Source organism: Protopterus annectens, chromosome 3.part0, assembly GCF_019279795.1.
Source record: "Protopterus annectens isolate FY-2018-M chromosome 3.part0, PAN1.0, whole genome shotgun sequence".
Lineage (NCBI taxonomy): Eukaryota > Metazoa > Chordata > Ceratodontiformes > Protopteridae > Protopterus > Protopterus annectens.
In genome coordinates, this window is record NC_056731.1 from 917902029 (window position 1) to 917928608 (window position 26580).

Here is a 26580-nt window from a genome sequence, read left to right on the forward strand (position 1 = left end):
GGAACATAACCCCATCCCTAAGAAAAATCCAATATGGAGGCTTAGAAGATGATGCTTGAAGTTCAGAAATTCTGCTAGCAGATGTAATTAAAATAAAAAGATAGTTTTCCAGGTCAAAAATTTAAGATCACATTTAGCTGTCAGTTCAAAGGGAGAATGAATTAAGGCTTGCAGTACTAAGTTTAAATCCCATGGTGGCATGGGGTCTTAGCAGAAGAGTACCTCTCAAAAAGGCCTTGCACAGTTTAGAGAAAGCCAATGAAGAATTTTGAAATCCTGCATGACAGTTAGAAATTGCTGCAAGTTTTACTTTATTTAATGAAGGTGCTAGTTCATCAACTATTAAACTCGCTAAATTCTAGAACAGACTGAACTGGAGCTGAGAAGGGGATTTTCTGATTTTGCTCTGTCCAACAAACAAACCTTTCCCATTTACTCCTCTAGAGTCTCCTAGTAGAAGGTTTATGGGAAGATAAAAGTATGGAATGGACACAGTGGAAGGGAGCATTGGTTGTCTGGCTATTTGAGGAATTGGAGAAAGTATGCTGTTAGTTTGAGATTTGAGATATCTGGTGAACCATGCCTGTCGGGTGAGACAGGAGGTCTGGAATTAGATTCAGAATCCAAGGTAGATATAGTAGATGAGGCCAGAGGAAGGGAAAAGGAAATCTGTCAAGGCCAGTAAGGTGAAATGAGGATGACTTTGCTCTTTAATGGGACTGCTTTCTGAAGGAATCTGGGAATTAGGGGAGTCCGAGAATAAGCATACAGAAAACCGGGGCACCAGTCATGGAGTAGAGCCTCCTTTGGTGATTCTCCTGGTGGATTAGGACAAAGTAGCTATTGCACTTGTGGGGGAGATGCAAAAAGATCACAGCAAGGTTGGCCCCACTGACTGAAAATCATTTCCGTCACTTTGGAACTGAGAGTCCACTTATGAGGTAGTGAAGATGGACCTGCTCAATTTACTATCACGGTGGACTTCCCCATATTCTGCATTCCTATTAGAAAGCGGTTGGAATCTTGTGCCCCCCTGTTTGATGATGTACCAAACTACTGACATGTTGTCAGTCTGGATTGCAACCTTCTTGAGAGGGAGACAATCTTGGAATGCCTGCAACGTCAAACTCACCACTCTCATCTCCACAAGAAATGCCCCCATTGGGAAGCATCTGTGGTTACTATGGCCTTGGGCTGAGGGAGAATGAAAGGATGACCTTGTAACACCTGTTGTGACTGCATCCACCAGCAAATGTATCATTTGCATACCTGAGTTATTCTTATCTTCGCTGATATGGGTTGAGAAAGCATTGACCATTGTATTGCTAGTACCCAGTATAGAATTTTCATATGGAATCTTGCTAAAGGCACTAAAATTATTGCTGCTGACACTGATCCCAGGGTTTGCTAACTCAATCAGGCTGAAATTTTGGTACTGCAAATTATTTTCCTGACCTGCATCCTTACTGTTTGCACTCTTGATAGTGGAAGAGAAGCTACCATAGATACTGTGTTGAACACTGCTCCTATGAATTCTAATGTCTGGGTTGACTGTAAATGAGACTTCTTGCAATTTACGGTTAATCCAAGATGTGAACTAATCTGTAGCACCTGATCTCATGCCTCTATAAGTTGATGCCTGGTCAGGGCAGTAATGAGGCAGTCATCTAAATATGGAAACATTCGGAATCCTTGCAGTCTCAAATGAGCTGCTTCCACTGCCATGCACTTAGTGAACACCCTTAGGGTTGTCGTGAAGCCAAAGGGAAGTGCTTTGAAACGATAGTGACAGTCTCCCAGCCAAAAGCGCAAGTACCTTCTGGTTCACCTGTTCATCTTTATGTGATAGTATGCATCCTGAAGACCTATTATGCACATCCAGTCACCCTTGCCCAGAAAAGGCAGAATGGACTGAACCGTGACCATCTGGAACTGTGCGTGTTGAATTGGCTTGTTCAATACACTGAGATCCAAAACTGGTCTCCAGTCCTCTGTTATCTTTGGCACTAAAAAGAATCTTGAGCAAGTTTCTGATTCTATTTGGTTTGGTGGGACCTCTTGGATGACTCTTTTCTAGCAGCTTTTGGATTTCTACTGCTGCTGCTTTCCTCTGATTGGGTGGATCATCAGGACATTGTCTTGACAATGGAGGAGGTAGGGAAAATGGAATTATATAACATCTGGAAACAATTCTCTGCACCAAACTGTCTTTTGTTATAACTAACCAGGATCTCTGGTGCAGATATAAGGGGACCTTCAACTGCCTCCAGATGCAGGCAATTAAGCCTCCATTCAGGAGTGCTGAAAGGATCTGTTGGAAAAGGAATCACTAGACACCTGGTTTTGCGGGGCTCCCCTACCAAAAGAGCATAGCCTTCCATTATAGCTCCCTCTTCTGCCCCTGGGTGAACTATCTCCATGTGTGCCCTGGAAAGGACCCTGGGACTTTCTGAATCACATTTTTCTACCTCCCTGTTGATTCCTGGAAAAGGTCCTCTGAAGGGTCAAAAAATGCATGCACACTGCAGAGAGGGTCTTTCCATCTTCCTCGCACCTGGAGTGTGTGTCCTTCACTGTGGGGCCAAAGAAAGAAATGCCGTCAAAGGGAGCATTGACAAATGAGGACTTGAAGGGCTCCACAACATCAGAGGCACATCCAAGCATGCCTCCTTATGGAAATACCTGAACCCAGCGGCCCTTGAGTATCCTTCTGCAGCATGTGAGATAAGCCTCATGGACAAATTAAATACAACTTGTAGGGAAGGCAACAGACTACTGAAGACTGAGCCTCAGCGGTTTTTGATTCCAGAAAGACATTTCAATAGCTCTTTAATCAAATCTCTTTGAAGACTCATAAAATGTGCCAAACAGTTCAACAATCGGAGTGCAAAAGTCGGTGAAACAAACACACTTCCTTAATCTGTCAATCACCCTAGACTCTCTATTAGGAGGATGGACAGTGGAACTCTGTTCTGAGAGTTCCTTTTTTGTAGCTGCCACCATGACCATGGCAACTACTGGCAACCTTTTATCCTAAAATTCCTACCTATTGGTGGAGCCAGAATCCGGTCTGGTCTCTTGGGGATTGGCTATACTGTATCTGGTTCCTTCCATGTTCGCCTAGAGATCAAATCAATGAGCTCACCAGGAGGCAGAGTAACCCAGGAGGTAGAGAGGCTAGTTCCAAAGGCTTCCAGAAATAATGATTCCTCAGGAGAAGGATCTTGGGAAGACCAGCCACCCCTTCTGCTTACGGATCTCAAGAATGTCCTCAAATGAGACATCAGAGTTGTGATTTTGGAGACCTCTCCTTCATCTAAATCAGTATCCCCAGTGACTGACTCAGCAAGACAGCCTAAGTGACTCCTTTTACACTTTCTCTTCCTAGGGACTTCCTTGGTGGGATGGTTCGGTGAAGTATCAGAAAATCTTAGGATACCATGCTGGATAGTCTGGAAGCTTTGAGCTGTCTACCCTGTGGGGTAGGATGTCGAGGATCACAGTGCAAAGTCATGTCAGAAGAAGAGGGTGGATCCAAGGGGGGTAGGACCCATCTGACCCACTGGAGCAGAGAACATGCTCTTCACAACCTCAAAGGCAGACTGCTCTAGGAAGAAGACAGACAACAGAACCAAGAAATCAAGTTTCTGGCTTGTCACTTCCTTCCGCCCTGAGAACAATCCACTCGAGGCAGAAGTCAGAGCAGAGCTGACCAGTGATGAGGCTCAGAGGAAGAGACCACTTCTAAAACCTCAAAGTTGACTCCAACCTCCAGGATCCAACAGGGATTCTTCGGCTCCCAGAGTCATCCTGTTCTGAGGATGTCGGAGCCAGTGCACTCTCAGAAGCATTCAGATCCAAAGACGGTGCTTTCTTCAAATCCAAACCAGATGGACCAAGAATGTTTGGATCCAAGGGCTCAAACAGGTTGGATTAGTGAAGGAGCTGTAATGGGTGGAGTAGTAGATGATCGGACTTCCTGACCCAATGGGATTGGAACCGTGAGAACTCCCATCTGAATTTGCAATGTGAAGAATTTCTTCCTCATCCTCTCCATATCTTCGTCCGTGATATCCCTGGAGGAAAGAGAAAATGCTAGGAATGGCAATTTGCAGCACCTCTCTAAAAAGGGAGAGGCCACTCTGGATGAGGCTGGATCCAGACTAGGAGAATAAGTTGCCCTTGGTAAAGGTTTTCGATCAAAGGGTATAGGATCCGGAACACTTTATCAATCTGATAAGGGTCAGACGGTGAGTAATTTCAGATCCAATTTGTTTCTTTATTTTTAGGTTCTGAGGAAGAAAAGTCTGGAGACTCACAAAGTTCAAACCTTTTTGTAGGGTCTCTAAATTTGTGTTTGGGGGACTGAGACCCAGTAATGCCTTCAAAGGAGGAACTTGGAAGCAAGTCTTTTAAAATCAATTTATTCTTCCTGTAAGCTAGTGCTCTGGGGTTGATCCCATGACAGATACTGCAATCCTGTTGTAAATAATCTGGGCCCAAGCAACATACATAGAGACTGTGGGCACTGGAATAGGGCAACTTATGCCCACACTTATCACACTTTTTAAATCCTGTAGTACCTTTTCAGCCACTTTGAAGAAAAAATCATAATAACAGAAGTACTAAACTAATTTTTTTGCTTGTTTTAAACAAGAAAGAGAAGGCAAAGTTAAATACCAGCAATAGTAAAGAACTACAATAATCTTGCAGAGAGGAAAAATACCAACTATGGTAAGAAAAGAGGTATACACTAAGTGTAAAGAAAGTAGGGAAAGAAGGTTAGGCCTACCAATGAAGGTAGGAAAGCTTACACTCAAAAGTGTATGAAAAAGGACAGTAGTAACGACTTAAAAAGAAAATTAAAGATTAAAGAAAAAGTTGTATATAATGATTTTTTTAGGTAAGAAATATCAAAAAAGACATTGCCCACTAAACACAAGAGAGTTGAAGTTGACCAATTTTAGATGTAAAAGCGGCAAAAGTACAGTTGTGTACACTTACCATAAATGTAGATGTTCGAGTGTATTCATTGCTGCAGTCATCACACTTGGGTTATCCGCCTGCAGGTAACTGTCGGCATGAATACCAGAGAATTAGTATTTCTGCATCTGTTGCTCCAGGACTGACGTCAGGGGTATAAAAACAGGCAGCCAATGCCATTACATCAGTTTTTCTTGCCCCATATGTCAGGAGCCCCCTAAAAGGGAGCTATGCTATGGTGGGAAAAACACCACCAGTAAAAAGTAAATACCAATACCCCTGTAAGGGATGAGTAATAGACATAGAAAGGTGAGAGAGAGAGAGAGACAAGGGGGCTGGAGGGAGGGGAAACCAGAACTGCAACAGTGAATACACTTTGAACATCTACATTTATGGTAAGTGCACACAACTGTACTATGTTCTACGTGTTTCACTGTTGCAGTCATCACACTTGGATTGATTCCCAAAGCTGAAAAAAGGGTGGAGGCAGTCAAGAAGAGTTGGGGCTGGCTAGTATGCCCTGCAGGACTGCTGTTGCAAAACCCGCCATGGATTTGGAAAAGATAGGCAGGTGGTAATGCTTGGTAAAGGTGTGTACAGAACTCTAGGTAGCAGCTCCCAGAATGTCCCTGGTAGGGACTTCCCTGAGGAATGCTGTAGAGGTAGAAGTTGCCCTAGTGGAATGTGTTCTGACCCCCTGAGGGGTTGGTTTCCTATGGTGTTTGTAGCAGAAATGGATACAGTGTGCTATCCATTTGGAAATAGTTTGTTTTGAAATGGCCTTGCCCTCTGCCCCGGGTGCAAAACTGAGTGGTAACTGGTCAGATTTCCTGAAGGGCTTAGTCCTATCCAGGTAGAATCTGAGCTGTCTGTGCACATCCAGGGAGTGCAAGACCCCTTCCCCTTTACTTTGAGGATTAAGGAAGAAGGTTGGCAAATGGATGGATTGTTTGAGAGCCACACTGGACCCCACTTTAGGCAGAAAGGAAGGGTTAGTCCAGAGAGAGACCCTGTCAGCATGAAAAACAATGACGGGTTCCACAGCCATAAGTGCTTGTAGCTCAGACACTCTTCTAGCTGAAGTGATGGCCAGAAGCAAGGCTGTTTTCCAAGAGAGGAATTTTAACTCTGCTGACGCTGCAGGTTCGAAGGGGGATAGCGTGAGCTTTTCCAGTACAAAGTTAAGGTCCCAAGCAGGGGTGGGTGCTCTTCTTTTCATTGATCGTGTACCCCAGTGAGGTTAGAAGGTTCTTTACAAATGTCAGCTGCTGCAACAGCTTTTCCTGACTGTCTGCCTGAATCAGGCAGTCATCCAAGTATGGGTAAATTTAATTTTTCTCTGTCTGCAATAGGCAATGGCTGGAGCCAGGCATTTTGTGAAAACTCTGGGAAGCAGTGGACAAGCCAAAGGGAAGTGCAGAGAACTGATAATGTATAGATCCTGCCCTGAAACGTAGGTATTTTCTGCATGAGTCCCTGATAGGGATGCGAGGATGGGCTTCTTTTTAGGTCTAGGGTGGCTAAGCAGGCATCTTTGGACAGCACAGGAAGAAGCTGCTGAAAGGTGAGCATTCTGAATTTTGGTATCACCAGGAAGGTGTTTAGAATGGAAAGATTTAGGATTGGGCACCAAGTGCACTCTTTTTTGGGTACCAGGAAAAGTCTGGAATAGAACCCTTGACCTATCTGTTCTGCAGGAACAGGTTGAATTGCTCTAATGGAGAACAGGGATTGAACTTGGTTTTGTGCCTCTGCCCACTGGTTTGGAGGAAAGTCTGGGAACCCTTCTGAGGTTGGCAGTGAGTGGAAGTAATATTTGTATGCCTGGGATGCAATGTTGAGGAACAATTGGTCTTTGGTGATGGCGGTCCAGTTTTTTGCATGATGGGCAAGTTTTCCTCCTAGGGGCACAAGCAGTTGGGCAGAGGTGAGGAGTGAAGTTGAGAAGTCATTGTGAATTGTTTCCATAAGGGGTGGCTTAGCACTCCCTGTTTTTGAAGTGGAGGCACTCCATTGCTTAGATCTCTGCATACCCTGAGACTGTAGTCTGGAGGGGGGGGGGTCTGTTTCCCCAGGGTCTAGTTTGAGATGGCCTTGAGGGGGCTGGAAAGGACCAATGTTTCGAGGGCAATGCCTGCTGAATCTAGGAGGCTGCACTTGCAAGAAATCTTTGACTGTCTGCATAGATTTAGCTTTTTCTTTCATCTTTTTTAGAACGTCTTCTGCTTTAGTGCCAAACAGATTGTCCTTGTTCAAAGGAGTGTCTAGTAATTTTGATTTGACATGATCTGGCAAGGTTTGCTCCTTAAGCCAAGCATGCCTTTTCAGTACAGAACCAGTGACTGCTGCCCTGCAAGATGTTTCTAGAGTGTCAAAGCCACATTGCAAAGTACGCTTACTGACTTGGCTTGCAGAATGCATAAGCTCTTGTAATTCTTTATTTTCTGCACAGTTTGTAAAGGTAACTAAGCTACTTTTTGCTTAATAAGTTCCATAATATGTTGCTGGTACTTCAGCATGTGAAACTGGTAATTCAATGCCCTAGTGGCGAGAATTGCAGAGGTGTATACTTTTTTACCCCATCTGACTAAAGCTCTGGAATACCTGTCCGAAGGGGTGGGATTCTTAGCTGTAGTTGCTTTTATATCTTTAGGTCCCTGGGAGATGACCTCTGGGTCAGAAGTAGGATTTTTGAAAAGAAATTTGTGAGAGTCAGGAACTCTGTAGTACCGGTTTGGTTTCCTAGGAGCAGGAGGTAAAGTGTCAGGAGTTAGGCTGGATTCCATCAAGACATCATCCACAACAACCAGAACTAGAGGTATTGCTAACGGTCTATGTTGTGGCAAATCTAAAAATTCTCTGAGTCTCTTTTTGGACTGAGGATAGTCTAGGCATTCCCAGTGGAAATGCTCTCCTAAAGTATGTAGGGTTTCACCAAAAGAAAAATCCTCTAAGTGAAGCAGAGGGAATGGATTCCTCTGCTTCTGAATCCCCATAAGCAGATAAAGGCATGCCTCCATATTCAGAAAACTCAGAGACATCGGGCTCTTGGTCTGTTAAAGCTGCTGGGGACAGGTCTCTTTTTCTCTTAGCAGGGAAAGGCTGTCTTCCCCTAAAAAGCATAATCAGGTCATCTGCCATTTTAAGCATTTGATGTTGTGGCAAGGAAGCAGGTGCTTGAGATTGGGTTGTCGCTTTTTTTAGGTGTACCTCGTACTTTTGGCCTTAGAAACTCGGCAGTTTTAGACAAAACTGAAGACGCGAAAGAAGTAGTCAGTTTGTGTTGAATACCGGTAGCACGAAGAACTTCCTCGGAAGCTGGTGCCTGCACAGCGGCTCCAGAGCCATCCAAGGTAGAGACATCTGCATGTTCCACAGTCAAAGAAGAGTCTCGTGGCATACTGGACTCTGAATAGGTCTCGGAAGTGGCCTGTGAATCCATCGAATAGGGTTATCAGGGGCTGCAAAAGCGTCGGCTGCCTGTTTTTATACCCCTGACGACCTGACATCAGTCCTGGAGCAACAGCAACCAACGCAGAAATACTAAGTCTCTGGTATTCGGGCCAACCGAGGGCTACCTGCTGGCAGATAACCCAAGTGTGATGACTGCAACAGTGAAACACAAAGAACATCTAAATCTCAGAGATGTTGGGGGTTGGTGCATTATGGGTAGGGAAGGAGCTCAAGAGTTTGAGGTCACGAGCTAGTACGTCAGAGTCTGATCAGAGGATCGGATCCAAACCCATTAGTTGAGGAATGAATGAAAATTGACATCAGATTAACTGGTTTTCAATTTAAACAACTTTTTAAAACTCACATGAAAAAAGTGTGCTCCCATTTTAAAAAGTACAGTCAAGTTTCGTGACTGTCCATTAAAACACAAACTCCTAACTTTAAAATAATTCCCCTAAAAAGGGAAGTACAATTAAACAACAATTTTAAAATGTGGAAGGTTTTTCCCCAAAGGGAACTTATCTATCTAGCACTGGAACAGCACAAGCCAATCACTGAACCTCTAAAGCTCACAGAGAACCACTCTCTTCGGCAACAGGAAAACTCAGAAGCACTTGGCACTCAAACCTGTCTTTTTACTCAACTTGAGCAGTCAGTCTGATGGTCTGGGCATGTGGCATGTGTCCTGAAGCTTTGGAAGCTGTCTGTAAGTTATATCCTTGATAGGCTACAGCCCATATAGCCATGGTTACTGCAGTAGCAGTGAGCAATATGATGAGCATCATAACATATTAATTTCCACTGAGTATCTACTCTGCAACTCTGTTGGGCTAAAATATCAGAACGAGCTCCAACAGTTTAAAAAAAGTTTACAAAAACCCAAACTGTGCAGGCACAATAAAATGACAAGCTGTTAATACATGTCAAAAATCAGTCAAAACTGATGTGTTACCATCCAGACAGCCACTTGTTGTCAGCATCTTCTGACTTGCTAAAAAAATCATGTCCTTAGACTGGAGGCCTTCCAAACTCTACTGAGTTCTCACTGGCCGTGCTATGGACAGTGTTACTAAAACAAAGAATGCAGTGGCAGCATGGATACTGTGTCATGGGCAACAGTGAAAAACACAATAATGGTCACACTTTGGTATACAATCACAAACACTAAACCCACCTGAAAGGACTAGGCATTTTAAGAACTACAAAGACAGCCACACGTTGCAAACACTGGACTCTGGAGGCATGCAGCCCCCTTAACAGAGATTCAATAAAAATGGAAAGTCCCAGAATGGCTGTGATCACATGAACATCAGACTGTACTGATCTGCCTATCTAGATAGATATTCATTCTTCCTGCTGAAAGCAGAGCATTAACAAGAATAACCCTGCTGACCCAACATCAAAAACTCTCTCAAAATAAAATTCTGGTATTCCAGACATATTACTCTCTTTTTATCAGACAGAAGAGATGGAGAACACCTAAAGGAACATACTAAGTTGGTGTAAAACTGCAAGGTAGAAGATTTGTATCCTTACAAATGAAAAGCACCATGCTTCTTGGACAACTTCAAGTAAGGTACATCATTCTTCTGCTGAGTATGACTTGACAATTCTAGTCTCAGATGACTACCTGATCTCTAAACTATTTTTTCATTTTTTGGGTAGTAATTCTGGGTCATTCTAATGATGTTGATCATGAATGGGTTGAAAGCCCCAGGGACAAGGCAGGTTTCAATGTCATGAGCTCGACCAGGTTGAAAAAATATTACTAATATCCCAGGATTGTTATTTCCTGCTAATCTAGTACCTGTATGGATATTTTTGCCACCTCAGGCAAAACAGAGTAAAAGAATCAGAGTAAATAAATAAATAAAAAAACTTTCTCACACCATGCGACAAAAAGTTGCTACTAGCAATGTGGGAGGAAAGGAGGGGAAAACCATATTACACAGAGTTGTGCCATATTAATTCTAACGTAAATAGACAGTCATCATAACCTCTCAGTGTGAGAAAACACTTACTGTGATATAGCAACCTAAAATAGGTCAATCTCTCGCATCTGGCAGCCAACAGAAAAAGCATCAAAATAGGATTTCAAAATCTTACATTATCAATATTTTGACATTATTGATGGGTAAAGGAACAGTAAACAACAAAAGCTGAAATATGCAACTTAAATGATACACCATTATACCTGCTGAATATACTGTCCCTGTTCTCCTTTTTCTGCAAACTGTGGGAAGGCCAAATGCAGGAACTGAAGCAGTATAATAGGTGGGATACTAGTGGAGGTTTTATCCATGGCTTCATACAGCTCCCTAAGTGCTTAAAGAAAAAAAAAACACATGAGATAATGAGCACAACACTACAGTAATACAGAGACATAGGTCAAATATCTGCCAGGCCTTAAATTAGCAAGACTATAGCATATAAAGTATGGTCGCTTTGACTTTATACATCAAATGTAGAATTTGTAAGAAACTAAAACATGGTATCAGAATTTAAATAGTTTTGCAAAATATTAAAAAGAGGGATTTTAAAATCCCAGAACTTGGAATGGCTGATGCCCCCAATGATTTAAAACACCTATTATATAACAAATGCTGGTTAAATGTCAGTGGCAGATTCATCTAATCAACCGAGATAAATTTGTGCATCAGAAATTTAAAGCTTGGGTCGCCCAACATTTACCAACACTCATACAGCAAAAACTTTCATATAAAAGTTATGACACCCGACCCCAGCCAGCAAAACATTAACATAGCTTCTGAAGTTTAAAACTTAGGAAAGGAATCTCATTAAAGTTAGTCATTACATTTATCAATTGTCTGCTAGCAATTGCACTTTCAAATGTCTATCTTACATACCTCTGTGCTTTCGGCATGCTACATTGGTGCTGTGTATTTTCAAATGTCTATCTTACATATCTCTGTGCTTTCAGCATGCTACATGGTGCTGTTTGCAATGATCAGGTGTAATACAGTTGATCCTGTTACTGGACAGTGTACAATCTGGTCTAGTGAATTTACATTAGTGAAGTCTAGGAGAAACTGAACATATTTATTTGGAACATACAAGTATTCCACAAGTTGTTTCTACATTCCTTCACAGCTGAGGCAAGCAACATGCTAAATTAAAAACATCAATCTGGCCTTTTTTTTTGTGCACGCGCGCATGTATTCATTAGGGAAGAGTAATGCCATAGCAACAGCTTCCCAGACAACTCTAGTAAATGTGAGGCTGCACAATCATGTAAAAAGAAAAAAAGTTTGTTTTGGTTACAGACAAGGAGCTTCTAATGAGACATGTTTAGGGTCTGTCCTGCTAGGAACTGCTGATGCTACCATGATGAGCTGTTTTGGTGCGAGACACAATACTTGCTACATGATTTATATCACCACTGCTAGAGTATACAGCATTTGTATTACTTTATCTACTCCATTTCCTTTTTATGGTAGTGCACAGTATATAGCATTTGTATTACTCTACCTACTCCATTTCCTTTTCATGGTAGTGCACTCATTTTTCACCATTCCAATGTATACTTGCAGTGCCAAACCTTTACATTCTTTAATGAAGTACAACATGATGAAGACCTTCGATCTCTTCCTCATTACCACACTGTTGTAATTTTCAGCAGTACACTGTGCTAACCACACAGCACCAAATACACAACATGGTTAGTGTAGATCAGAGCATGCGTATGTACCTTTAAGAAACATTTCCAGATGCAGCACATGCATATAAATACTGAGCATGTGTAGGCAGCAGTGCCATTTTGAGAGAACAGTCAGAGTGTTAACATGCATGACTGTGGTAGTCTGTCTGTTTTATAAGTTTATTTAAGTTACAAAGCCTCATTCCTGATTCCTGATGTGTGTGTGTGTGTAATAAAGCTGCTTAAACAGAACCCAAGAATGTTAGCCTGCTTTTTCCTGACCAGACGAGCGACATGGTGTCAGAACCGGGATTAGAAGAGCTACTTCCACGGGCTATGAGGTGCAGAGTTGAAGGTGAAGGCAGACCAAGCAGGTTGAGTCAAACGGAGCTCAGACAAACAAAAAAAGGGCCAAAAATGAGCTAAAGGTAACAAAATATACCCCATGACAACCTACTAGGCTCGCCTGCTCAGAGACTTCTATCTAGGCAAACAGGAACAACCTTGCCTATCAGTTTGAGTTTGTTGGTGCCTAATGCTAAAAACAGAGCAATCAAAGCCTAACTTTTTAAAAAGATTTCTTCTCAGAAGTCCAGCTATGATAAAAGGAGCAGATTTCTCCGTCCGTTAAAAGGAGGAGAGACAGTGAGGATGCAAATGTCCAAAAGCTTTGATTGAACTGGTCAAGTGAGAGGTATATGTACCGAGCCGAGATGCCACTTAGTGAAATCTGGGGGTGTAGAGTACAGGAGAAACCCCAGACATCTTCCTGTATCAGAAATGATATTGCAGCATCGTACCCATGATACAGACTTTAGATCTCAGAGCAACCCTGACAATGCTCGTACCGAAGAACGTGTCACAGTATCTATTCCCATTCCTGATGATGTCCCAGATGTCCCAAAGCTGAACATTCCTTGAAGACGGCCCCCGTTGCGAGATCCAATTCTGACTTTTGTGTTACAAGGTCAGGTCGTATTTCAAGACCTAGTGTAAAATACACAACAACTTGGACATAATTGTTTTATATGCGTCTGATTTTGTATGATTGTATGTCAGATAATTAGTTTTGTATAACTGCATGTCAAAAGATAATTTCTGTAAATTGCATGTCACTGAATACTGTCGTTTCGTATAAGAGACATTTCTTAAAGAGGGAGGATGTAGATCAGAGCGTGTGCATGTACCTTTAAGAAGCATTTCCAGATGAGCACATGCAGGCAGCAGTGCCATATTGAGAGAACAGCCAGAGTATCAACATGCATGAGTGTGGTAGCCACTCTGTTTATAAGTTTAAGCTTAAGTTACAAAGCCTCATTCCTGGTGTGCTTGTGTGTCAAAGCTGCTTAAACAGAACCCATGAATGTTAGTCGGTTTTATCCTGACCAGACAAGTGACAGTTATCGTCTGTTTTGCTAGAAACTGCTGATGTTATCATGAGTTGGTGACATTAATCTTCCCTAATGGAACTGTGTATTCATTAGGGAAGAGTAATGCCATAGTAATGACTTTTAGTGCAACTAGAGGTGTAGCAGTAATTTAAAAATAACATATTCTGCAGGCTTACTCTGCAGCTTTGTGGTGTGTTGTGAATCCCAGAGACAGACTGCACATTCTTCTATGACCTTTTTCTGATGTGCAATAAAGTTTTTACATAACTGTAAAGCATATGTCTGGGACATCTTCCTTTGCTAAACAATTAAAAAATAAAATCACATTTTTAACTTTTACTATACAAAATTACACTTTCATAACTATAAATGTAAAATAACCTTATCAAATGTACCTGTTAACACATATTACGTAATTTTCTAATAGTCACTATTTTTGTGTTGTACATAGTACAGCTGTGCATCTATTTGGCTGCCTATGCACACACTCAACCCTCTAGTTTATTTTTGCTTCTTACTGTTCTCTATTTATGGTCTAATGTTAAATGCCAACTGTGTAACGTTCAATACACCACACTCTAACTAGACTTTCATCTGACACATTGAAAATTTTGTTTTGTCATGATTTTAAGATACTGAATTCCCCACGCAACTTGCCCGACAGCTCCCTTCCTAGCAAACATACCTATTTACTTCCCAACCAGAGTGAAAGTACTACATTCTCTGACTAGGGAGAGAGCCCTATCACCCCATTTATTCCTCTTGGAAGGTTTGGAGCGGACTGGCTTAGATGTTATGTGGGCCCCCTCCCTATATATAGCCTAATCCCAACCCCTGTACTTCCTGAGGCACCACTGAATGCTGCTAAGAGAGGTTAATGCACATCCCACAAAGAGGAAAGATTCCAGGCTTCGCTGCAGCACTGCATCCCCAAACAATACTACCTGCAGTACCTCTACACTTCGACAGGTCAGTTTTGCAATGCCCATACCCATCTCCCCACAGCATGGATGAACTAGCAATGCTAGTTCATTCCATCCTCCCTGCCATGATCTTTCTAGTGGCTAGTTCTACTGTGGTGAAATACTGATTTTTTTTTTATGCTTGTACTGAGTGGGAAGATCATTTCGAGTCTAGCCACTAAACTTTCCAATACTTACGACCCATTTTCATGAGGGTTTGTGATGTGAAGACAGGGACATATTCCCTATCACACATCCATTCATCCACACTACATCTTAAGAGGGTGAAGGAATGGGACTTTGTTTCAGAGGACAGGAATTTGAGTAATGCATCTACCATTCTGGCAGGTACACTGAAGGTTAAAATTCTTTAGTATGGTTGTTCATGGTGTCAGTTTTGCAAATATGAAAGATGTTGCTCAGAGCAGGACAGGCAGAGGTTACCCCTAAAGAAGTCTGAATGAGACAGTGAAGAATGGGCTTTAAGGTGTTCTGCATAAGAAATGTCACATATCCTTGGTTTTCTTTGTGAGGAATCACTGGGGTCTTTCAAGTTGGATCGTATGCCTGGAACATGTACATGCCAAAGGGAGCACTCTATTCAATTACGTGCCATTGAAATGAAACAGAGTCTGATGTCTGGAGATGAAGGTGATAAGGATGAAGATCAGCAACACTGAAATTAATGAATGAGAGATTATAAAGCATCAATCATATTTATGAAATATGGCTTAGAAAGAAAAAAGTGCCTGAGAAAGACTGGAGTTTTGTTAACTCTTATTCTGGGAGGAGTGTAAAGCATTCACTCCACTTTATGTCATTAATGTTTAGTGCACTAAAAAAGGGAAAGTAGGTAATAAGTAAAACAATCTTTGTTTTTATTAGTATTTGTATAAACCACTTCCTTATATATAAACTGTATGTTAAATTGTACAGCAGTTTATATAGGGTGCAGTCAAAGGAATTTTGTGTGTATGTGTGTGTGTGTGGGGGGTGGGTTCTTTTCAGTGATTTTTGCATATAAGGATATTAAAGTAAACAAGTGATTTTTCCTTGTTGTAAGAAATAATATACTTTACACTGTTACAAGATAAGAAATGCTAGACAGAAGCAAGCTTAAGTTAATGTTGTCATCTTGGGCTGCTGGGGTCGGGGTAGGGTTTAAAAGTATACTGATTATATTATACATAAAATTAATTTAAACATTTCTCTTGCTTTTGCAAGGCTTGATATCTAGATTAATGCTTTTGTCTTAAGCTGCAAACAAGGATTTTTGTAAGCAAACCTGCTTGAAAAATAAAAAGATGAAAGGCATGAAAATGTTAAGATTCTTGTATCTGCAGAAATATTACCTTGTTGTTTTTTTCTGTTAGAAAATGTTCTCAGTTTGAGACAAAGTCTGCAGCTAAGGGCAATTGGCCAGGGGGGTTTTGTACATTGTGTTATAAATGAAATGTAAAAAAGATTCCTTCATGGATCTGCAGAGTTGCTTTTTTTCCCTCACAGCTGACTTTTACATTGAGTTGAGATGTCTGCAGGTGCAAGCAATTAATCTTTAGAGCATTCTTTGTGGAGGAAAATGCAAAATTTAAAAGGTACAGTGATAAGCAGTTCAGCAAAAAATTAAGTCTGAAATTCTGAGAAGTGAACAACAGACAGCATCTTCCCCAGCAGCCTTTATGTATTTAGCAGAATGGTGCACAATTTAGTTTTATTTAAAAGTTGCTAGTGCATTTTTTCATAGGGCTAAAAGTTAGTTTCTTGAAAGCTTGCACACTGTTTTTCACAGCTGGGTGGGGAATAAAGCTAGAAAAAGAATAACAATCAAATTAATGGGGAACACAGACTACAACATACTTTAGCATGGGTTCCCTAACAATCTGATGTTGTCATTTCAATCATTCCTCAACTGATAGTCTCAGATCGGACTCAACCACTTCTTCCAAATCCTATGATCCAAACCCTCGAGCTCCTCCCTTTACCCATAATGCCCCACCAGCCTAATGTACCTCAGATCTTGTTTGCCACCATACCACTACAGACACGGATCCTCTCACTCTCGAGCCATTGGTGCTTTTTCTGGGTTAAAATAGCGAGCTTTTGAATTTTTTTCTTTCAATAAGCTATCTGTTGGATTTCGGTCTCCTTCGCCCCTTTAATCCATTTAATTTTATTTATTTATTCTAGTCCTATTTTCCTTTTGTGACTTTTACCAAGACCTTGTTATTTTCTACCAGTACCATTGCTGGTACTTTGGCTTACTTTTCTCTCTCCTCTTCCCACCCTTGTTATAGGGTATTCTTGACTACCACTGTCGGTAGTCTTTCTTGTCTTAAGTGTTGTACATAATTTTTCTTTTCATACTTGCAGTTATTTCTTTTTGGGTATATGCTAGGGCGGCTGATAAACCAACTGGCTTCAAAAAATCCATCTCCTATGGGTGCAAAATACTTAATTCAGATGCCCACAGGGAATGCGTCTATTGTTTGGCCATCGCCTATTTAGATGCAGATTGTTCAATATGTGCCAGACAACTCCAGGGCACTCAAAGATAGACAAAACAAAGTTCTTTCAAAGAGTCTTCTTCCTTCCCCTTCTTCCTCTACTCCTTGATTAGTGAAGGTCTAAGTCAAAAAAGCTCCTTTGAGAAAGGCTTTACATAATTTAGAAGCTAATGTAGAAATATTTTCACCTAGGTGGAAATTTGAAATGGTAGCCAACTAGACCTTAATAACAGAAAAGCTAACCCCTTCATTGAAAATTGAAGCTATAAGAAATCAAGTATGGCTAGTAAAGGGGCTGAAAGGAGGTCCAGATCCCTGTTAAGGGCCAGAATACAAATCTCTTCCATTTGTTTTTGTAACTCTTTCTAGTAAAAGCTTTTTGAGAGGACAACAAAATATGACAGACTAAGAAGGACAGCCTGGACTATCTAGCAATTAGTGAAACTGGAGAAACCATGCTGTCAAGTTTGAGGTCTGTAATGTCCAGATGAATCATACCGGTCAGGCGAGACAGGAAGTCTGGACTGGGATCCAGTATCCAGGGTGGATGTAGAAGGTGAGGGAAGAGGAACCAAATCAGGTAAGGCCAAAAGGGTGCAAAAAGGATAACTGTGCTCTTCAAGCGGTATGCTTTCTGTAGAAATTTGTAAAGAACAGGTAATGGTGACTAAGCACAGAGAATACTGGAGGGCCAATCGTGGAGCAGAGCATCCCTCGGTAGCTACCCCATTGGAGGGATCAGGGCAAAGAACCTGCAGCACTTGTTGTTCATGGAAGAAGCAAATAGCTCGCAGCATGGCTGGCCCCATAGATGAATAATTCTCTCTGCCACTATGAAATTGAGAAACCTCTTGTGAGGCATCAAAATGGACCTGCTGAGTTTGTCAGCAATCACCTTTCCTGGTACGTACGCTGCTATTAGAAAGTAGTCAGAAGAGACCACCCACTGCCATACTCATTGCTTCTCAACACAGTGGATGAAATGTGGATTCTCCCTGCTTGTTGATGTATCAGACAACTCACATGTTTTCTGTCTGAATCACAATCGTACAGGAAGGGAGAATATCTTAAAAAAGGCCTGCAAAGCTAAGAGGACTGTTCTTATTTCCAGGACACTGAAGTGTGTCTTGGGCTCTTCTGGAGACCACGTACCTTGGACTGTCCTTACAAGTAATGCCCCCCACCCAAGTTAGGAGGCATCCGTGATCACCATGGCCATGGGCAGGGGAACAACAAATGGCCGGTCTTCGGAAACTTCATTTGAGTGAAGCCACCAAAGAAGATATCTTTTGCAAGCTTGTGTGGTCTTGACTAAGATGGTTTAAGGCTGCTGAAGAAAGGGCCACTGAAATGACAGGGTCCACTGCAGAATTTGTATGTGAAACCTGGCTAAAGGGACTACAGTGATAGCTGCTACTATGAAAACCAACACTTGTAAAACTCATCAAGCAGGAAGAGAAGGATGCAAGATTATTTTATTGACCTGGGATATGAGCACCTGTATTCGAGTTGGGGAAAGAGACACTACCTGATTGACCATGTCCAGATGAGCACCTACGACCTCCAGGCACTCTTTAGGCGTGAGTTGGGATTTGCTGTAATTATGATGCCTGGATGAAGACGCAACTGGAGCAAGTAGTCCCTTGCTTGTAATAGTAGATGCCTATTTGATGCAATTAGAATCCAGTTGTCTAGGAAAGGAAACGCTCAGAACCCAGCAGTCTAATGTGAGCTGCTACCACCACCATGCATTTGGTGAACACACCAGCGGCTGTGGTTAGAGCAAAGGGCAATGCTCTGAAAGTACAGTTTTGTACCTACTATAAATGTAGATGTTCGAGTGCTAATACAGCTGCAGTAATCACAGATGGGGTTCTCTGCCGTCAGGCGGGTCCTCGGTTGGCCGAATTCCAAAGTTTAGGTCTGGCGTCGGTTGTTGTCGCTTTCTTTCCTGACGTCAGTGCGACCGGGGTATATAAGACACAGCCGACGCCATTTTCTTCAGTCTTTCTTGCCCCAGATGTCAGGTGCCCCCAGAAGGAAGGCAATACATAAATTATATATATATATATATATATATATATATATATATATAGTCATGCAATGCAATATAAACAAAAATCAGTAGTTGCAAGCAAATATACCATAGAAGGATAACCCAATCAGGTTGTATGAGGAGGGGTTAGCCCCTAGGCCTTTACCAAGAGGGGAAGGAGGGAGGGAAACCTGTACTGCAGCTGTATTAGCACTCGAACATCTACATTTATGGTAGCTACAAAACTATACTATGTTCATTGTGCATACAGCTGCAGTAATCACAGATGGGTAGAATCCCAAAGCTACGCACAGGGTGGTAGGCACTAGGTGGAACTGGGATGAGCCAGGATGCCCTGCAACCCAGCAGTGGCAAAGCCTGCTCTAGTCTTGGAGTATAAAGGTAGGTGGTAGTGCTTGGTGAAGGTATGCACAGAACTCCAAGTGGCTGCCTCCAAAATATCTTTGGTAGGAACTCCTCTGAGGAAGGCTGTAGAGGTAGCTGTGGCCCTGGTGGAGTGGGATCTGATGCTTGTAGGGACAGATTTTCCATGAAAGGAGTAACAAAACCGTATGCAGTGGCCTATCCATTTTGAAATTGTCTGTTTAGTAACTGGCTTCCCTTGAGCTCCTACAGCATAGGACACAAAAAGTTGTTCTGATTTCCTGAAAGAATTTGTTCTGTCCAAATAATAACGCAGCTGTCTATGGATGTCTAAGGAGTGTAGCAGCCTTTCCCCTTTATTTTGAGGATTGGGGTAAAAGGTAGGTAAGTGTATGGCTTGATTTAAAGCTACCCTGGATACCACTTTAGGCATAAATGACGGGTTGGTTCGAAGGGAAACCCTGTCCTGATGGAAGAAGAGAAAGGGCTGCACAGCCATGAGGGCTTGTAGCTCCGAAACCCTACGAGCTGAGGTAATGGCCAGAAGGAAAGCTGTTTTCCAGGACAAATATTGCAACTCTGTTGAGGCAGCCGGTTCAAATGGAGGCAATGTTAATTTTTCTAGAATGTAATTTAGATCCCAGGCTGGTATTGGTTGTTTCCTAGGAGGTCTTATATTCTTAGCCCCTCTGAGGAACTGTCTTAAGAGTGGGTGAGAGAATAAGGGTGGATCAGTGTTGAATTCTGCAGAAATGGCTGAGGCATGAATTTTTATGGAGGAAAATGAAAGTCCACTGTTCAACAGCTCAGCTAGATACTGTAATATCTGAGGCAAATTCAGTTTTCTAGGATCCTGGCCTTTGTTCTCATTCCAAGTGCAAAACCGTTTCCATTTTGCGGAGTAAGCCTTTCTAGTAGATGGCCTTCTGGCCTCCAAAATGACATCCTGCACCTCTTTGGAGAGTAGGGTCTGTTGTGGTGTTAAGGAATTTTCCATACAGTGAGATTGAGTGTTTTCAGCTGGCTGTGAAGAGTTTTGTAGTTGTGCTGAGTCAGTAGAAGAGGCATTAGAGGTAGGGACCAGGGAGGAGTATGCGTTAGGCTCCTCAAGAGAGGGTACCAGTGTTGTCATGGCCAGTCTGGAGCAATCAGTATCATCTTTGGTCTGTCTGCTCTTGCTTTCAAGAGCACCTTGGGCAGAAGAGGCAAAGGTGGGAAAGCGTAAACTGTCCATGCTGCCCAACTGAAAGAAAGGGCGTCCACTCTCCAGGCCTTTGGATGAAAGGTCCTTGAACAGAACTTTTCCAATTGATGATTCCTGTGGGAGGCGAAGAGATCTATGTCTGGCCTTCCCCACGCTTGGATTATCTTTGTAAACACTTGAGGATGCAACTTCCATTCGTGTGGGTCTGTCATAATTCTGCTTAGATTGTCGGCCAGTGTGTTTTCCAAACCTGGTAAGTACTGTGCTTGAAGTTCGATTTGCCATTCCAGAACCAAGTTCCAAAGTGACATGGCTAGTCTGCACAGGGGGTATGAATGTGTTTCTCCTTGTTTGTTTATGTACCACATTACTGTGGTGTTGTCTGTTCTTATCAATAATTGCCCTGGATGCAAGAGGTCCTTGAAAGCTGTAATTGCATTTATCACTGCTAGCATTTCTTTTTGATTGATGTGAAGGTGCTTTTCCTTTTGGGACCATTTGTCCTGAATGCACCTGTCTGTCATGTGCGCCCCCCAGGCGTAGTCTGAGGCGTCTGTTGTGATGACTTGATTTGCTTGAGGCTTGCAGAATGGAAGACCTGTGTTTGCTTGACATGCTTGGGCCCACCATAGAAATTCCTTTTGCAAACATGGAATTATTGGTATTATTGTTTCCAAACTGTGGCTGTGTTGAGACCATAGGTTTTTTAGGTACCACTGAAGTTTCCACATGTGCAACTTTGCACATGGGATTAAAAGAATGCAAGATGCCATGAAGCCCAGAGCCTGCAGGATTTTCCTTGCAGTGAGCCTGGTACAATTTGCTAGTATTTTGAAGTACTGAGTTAGTTGCCCTTGTTTTTCTGGCGTGAGGTAGGCCATCTGGGTGTTTGTGTCCAAGTTGGCACCCAGGAAAGTTATTTTCTGAGATGGTGTTAGCCTGGATTTCTCTTTGTTGACTGTGTATCCCAGAGAATTTAATAACCGTGTTACATAAGCCAGATGTTCCAGAATTATGTGCTTGCTGTCCGCTTGGATCAGGCAGTCGTCCAAATAAGGGTAAATTTGTATCCCTTGAAGTCTGCAGTAGGCGATTACTGATGCCAGGCATCTTGTGAATACTCTGGGCGCAGTAGATAAGCCAAAGGGCAATGCAGAGAATTGATAGTGGATTGAACCTGCAAGAAATCTGAGGCATCTTCTGCAGCTTTGTCCGATTGGGACATGCAGGTATGCCTCCTTGAGGTCCAATGTTACCAACCAAAACTCCTTGCCCAGCATGGGAAGAAGCTGCTGTAATGTGAGCATCTTGAATTTTGGTACGAGTAGAAATGTATTTAGGATGGATAAGTCCAAAATGGGTCTCCAGTCGGTTCCTTTCCTTGGTACCAGAAATAGTCTGGAATAAAAACCTTGACCTTGTTCATGAGTAGGTACCTCTTGAATAGCTTTCATGTCCATGAGTTTTGAAATTTGTATTTGTGCCTCTGCCCTTTGATTGTGTGGCAGGTTTGGCATGCCTCTCATTTTTGGAAGAGTGTGAAAATGGAATCTGTAGCCTCTGTTTATAATGTCCAGGATCCATTTGTTGTGATATGCCAATTTCTTGTAAATAATGCCAGCTTTCCTCCCAAGGGAGCTGCCAGCTGAGACTTGCTTGGCATGAAAAGGAGGAAGTCATTGGGTTTGTTTTCTGTATTGTTGTGCACTGTCTTCGCCACCTCTTGGTGCTGGAGTTTGCCATTGTCTGCCTCTATATGATCCTTGAGATTGTCCTCTGCCCCTTGTGCGCCTGTATCTACCTCTTTGGGGCTTGTCCGTGGCTGGAAAGGACCAGCTTTTAGAAGGCCAATTTCTGCTAAAACGAGGTGGTTGTACCTGTAGAAAAGCCTTGACAGTTTGCATAGATTTAGCTTTTTCTTCCATTTTCCGTAGTATCTCCTCAGCATTAATACCAAATAGTACATCCTTTTGTAAAGGAGCATCTAGTAGCTTAGCTTTAACATGATCAGGCAAGCTTTGTTCCCTACGCCAGGCATGTCAATGAATAACTGATCCTGTGACAGCAGCCCTACTTGAAGCCTCTAAGGCATCATAGCCACATTGTAAGGTGTGTTTACCCACTTGTTCTGCACTATGCATCATATCCTGCAATTCCTTCAAATCTGGTTGTTCAGGTTGAGACATCTTATTTCTTAATTGTGATAACAGAAACTGCTGATATTTAAGCATATGGAACTGACAATTTAAGGCCCTCATGGCTAATGTGGCCAAGGTGTATACCTTTTTTCCCCACCTTTCTAAGGATCTAGATTCTCTTTCGGAAGGTAGTGGATTCTTGGCAGTAGAGGCCTTTATTCCCTTGGGACCTTGAGAAATGGTTTCAGGGTCAGCATTATGGCTTTTGAAAAGAAATTGGTGAGAGTTAGGAACTCTGTAGTACCTATCAGGTTTGACTGGGGCAGGAGGCAGAGAATCCGGATTAAGACAAGCCTCTGAGTAAACATCATCAAGTATGTCCAAGACAGGAGGTATCGCCAGAGGTCTGTGTTGAGGTAACAAAAGAAATTCCCCAAGCCTTTTCTTGGAATCAGAAAAGTCTTGGCCTTCCCAATGGAAGTGTTCCCTCAAGGTGTGCAAGGTTTCCCCAAAAGAAAAATCCTCTGGGGGAGATACAGAAGGAATGGACTGTTCTGCATCAGAATCTTCATAAGGGGAGTACGAGTGTTCCTCTACATCAGAATGTTCTGAGAAAATGGAGCCCTGTTCAGAAGAGGGAGAATCTTCCTCCACTCTGGGTCTCTTGTCTGGAGGGGTTGGGAACCCCTGATAAGAGTAATTAAATCCTCAGCCATTTTAAGCATCTGCTTTTTAGACATGGGGCCTGGAGATGGGCCCTGTGCAACAGGCCTCTTGGGATGCATGGCTGATTTGGACTTCGTAAAGGCCTTAATGGAAAAGGAAGATGAGGGTCTAAAGACACCCTGGGTGGAAGTGGACCTGTCCACATTAGGAGGCTCAACACTAACAGTGGCTTCGGTGGTTGTAGTCTGAGTAAGGGCCGAGGTACCTGCGGGTCTCGGTTACAGAAGACACCGCCAAGGAAGTGTCGTCGGTAGTCAGGGACTGCATAGGCGTCTCACTGAGAACCGGACCACATGCAGCCAGTTTTGGCGTGGTGTCGGTGGAGACCGCGGACCTCGCGTGTTGGTCCTTGTCCTTGCGTTTTTTTGGACAAAACGGTAGTCGGAGTCTCCGACGACATTTTATAATCAAAGGCTTTACCAAAATAATGTTGGGCGAACTCCGCCCGACGCTTAATAGTGCGTTTATTGAAAGTAGCGCAAAAGCGACAGCCCGAGACGTCGTGGTCTGGGCCTAAACAAGGTATGCAGAGGGAATGGAAATCCTTATGCGGTATTTGCTTCCCACAAGAAATACAATTGTTAACTTTGTCTGACATCGGTCTGAGGCAAGAAAAGTTTCCCCAACGGGGTACTTAGCTTTAAAGAAGACTTCGGTTTCCAATTTTTTGTAAATTCAGGAGCTGGCCGACCGGCACTTGCGAACTGCTTCTGCTTCGGGCACCACGCGGCAAAAAAGACTGAAGAAAATGGCGTTGGCTGTGTCTTATATACCCCTGTCGCACTGACGTCAGGAAAGAAAGTGACAACAACCGACGCCGGACCTAGACTTTGGAATTCGGACGACCGAGGAACCGCCTGATGGCAGAGAACCCCATCTGTGATTACTGCAGCTGTATGCACGATGAACATCTGGTAATGACTGGCTCCCAACTGGGAGCGCAGATCTCTTCTAGAGCACCTGTTCATTCTGATGCGATGGTACGCATCCTGAATATCTATCAAGCATATCCAATCATCCTTTCTTAGCAGTAGCAGAATGGACTGAACCACGACCAACCTGAACATTGAATACTACACAAACTGGTGGGGAGCAAATAAACATAAAAACACAAAGCTATACCTACAAAAAAAGCAAATACACCAAAAAGGCTTTTAAGCATAGTAAAAGAAAGTAGAGATATAGCCAGAAGAAGTTAGGGGGCTGGAGGGAGGGTAACCAGGACTGCAACAGTGAATACGCTAACATCTACATTTATGGTAAGTGTACACAACTGTACTATGTTCTTCATGTTTCACTGTTGCAGTCATTAAATTTGGGTACATTCTCAAAACTATGGTTGGGAGGAGGAGTTTATATAGCATTAGGGCCAGCAATAAGGCCCTGCAAGACAGCAGTAGCAAAGCCAGGTCTGGATTTAGAGAAAATTTGCAAATGATAATGCTTGGTGAAAGTATGTGCAGAACTCCAAGTAGCAGCTTCTAGGATGTCCCTGGCAGGAACACCTCTGAGAAAGGCTGCAGAAGTAGATGCAGCTCTGGTGGAGTGAGATCTGATCCCCTGGGGAATAGGTTTTCCATGGTGCTTATAGCAGAAATGAATGCAATGGCTTATCCATTTAGAAATGGCTTGTTTTGAAATAGCCTTCCCCTCTGTCCCTGCAGCAAATGCTACCAGCAGTAGTTCAGATTTTCTTCGAGGTTTGGTCCTGTCCAAGTAGAATCTAAGTTGTCTGTGCACATCCAAGGAAAGCAGAATCCGTTCCCCTTTGTTCTCTGGATTGGGAAAGAAGGTTGGCAAATGAATGGACTGATTAAGAGCCACACTGGATACCACCTTGGGCATGAAGGCCAGATTGGTCCTGAGGGACACCCTGTCCGCATGAAAGAATATGAAAGGCTCCACTGCCATAAGAGCCTGTAATTCTGATATCCTTCTAGCTGAAGTGATTGCTAAAAGGAAAGCTGTTTTCTAAGAAATAAATTTTAGGTCTGCAGTAGCAGCTGGCTCGAAATGAGGTAGACTGAATTTCTCCAATACAAAGTTAAGGTCCCAGGCAGGGGTTGGAACTCTCCTGGGTGGTCTCAAGTTTTTGGCCCCTCTGAGATACTGCTTGAGCAGAGGATGAGAGAAGAGGGGAGGTTCTGTGTTATAATGAGCTGAAATGGCTGATGCGTGGATTTTAATGGAAGAAAAGGACAGGCCCTTGTGAAGCACCTCAGTTAAGTATTGCAAAATCTGAGGTAACATGGGCGCTGCTGTGCTCATCCCTTGAGATTGGTTCCAGGCACAGAATCTTTTCCATTTTTCAGCATAAGATTTTCTAGTACTAGGTCTCCTTGCCTCTAAGATGACATCCATCACAAGTTTGCTGAGGGATGATAAGGGTGAATTTAAGTGATTAGCCAGACTGCAAGGTTCAATGTTGGAAGCTGAGGGTGCAGAATTTGGTTCTCCTGCTGAGACAGCAGGGAAGGGGTCTGAGGCAGGTGCCAAGGAGATAACTGTGACACACTGTGCAGAAGGGGGTACCAGTGTTGGAGTGGCCAGTCTGGAGCAATCAAGATCATCCTTGGTTTGTCCTGTTTGACTTTTAGTAGAACTTTGGAGAGCAGAGGCAGCGGGGGGAAGGCGTAGACTGATAGGTTTTTCCAGCTGAAGGACAGAGCATCCACTTCCCAGGCTTGTTTGTGGGGAGTCCTTGTGCAAAACTTGTCCAACTGGTAGTTCTGGGGGGGGGGGGGAGGCAAATAAATGTGTCTGGGCTCCCCAATCGCTTGTCAACATGTTGAAAATCCTTGGTTCCCGTTTCCACTCGTGTGGGTCCATGAGGTTTCTGCTTAGTCCGTCTGCCAGTATATTAAATTTTCCTGGCAGGAATTGAGCTTGTAGGTGCACTTGGTAGCTCAAGGCTGTGTTCCACAATGCCATGGCTAGTCTGCAGAGGGGGTAGGAATGCGTAGCCCCTGCTTGTTTCTGTACCACATAACCGTGGTGTTGGCCGTCTTTACCATTAGTTGTCCTGGAAGAATGTAGTCCTTGAAGGCTATCAGAGCATTCTGTGCAGCTAACATTTCTTTTTGATTGATATGTAGGTGCATTTGACTTGGGTTCCATTTGCCCTGAATGCACTTCCCTGCCA

General features: G+C 42.9%; 1 protein-coding gene across 2 annotated transcripts in view; it reads right to left on the reverse strand.

Moving 5' to 3' along the window:
* The window catches only part of USP14 (ubiquitin specific peptidase 14), a 1988776-nt gene that overhangs the window by 1272140 nt on the left and 690056 nt on the right, over positions 1–26580 (reverse strand). For both annotated transcript variants that reach the window (XM_044065241.1, XM_044065240.1), the window contains exon 7: positions 10631–10761. In XM_044065241.1, coding sequence (XP_043921176.1) covers positions 10631–10761 — 131 coding nt within the window. The remainder of the gene's footprint in view (positions 1–10630; positions 10762–26580) is intronic.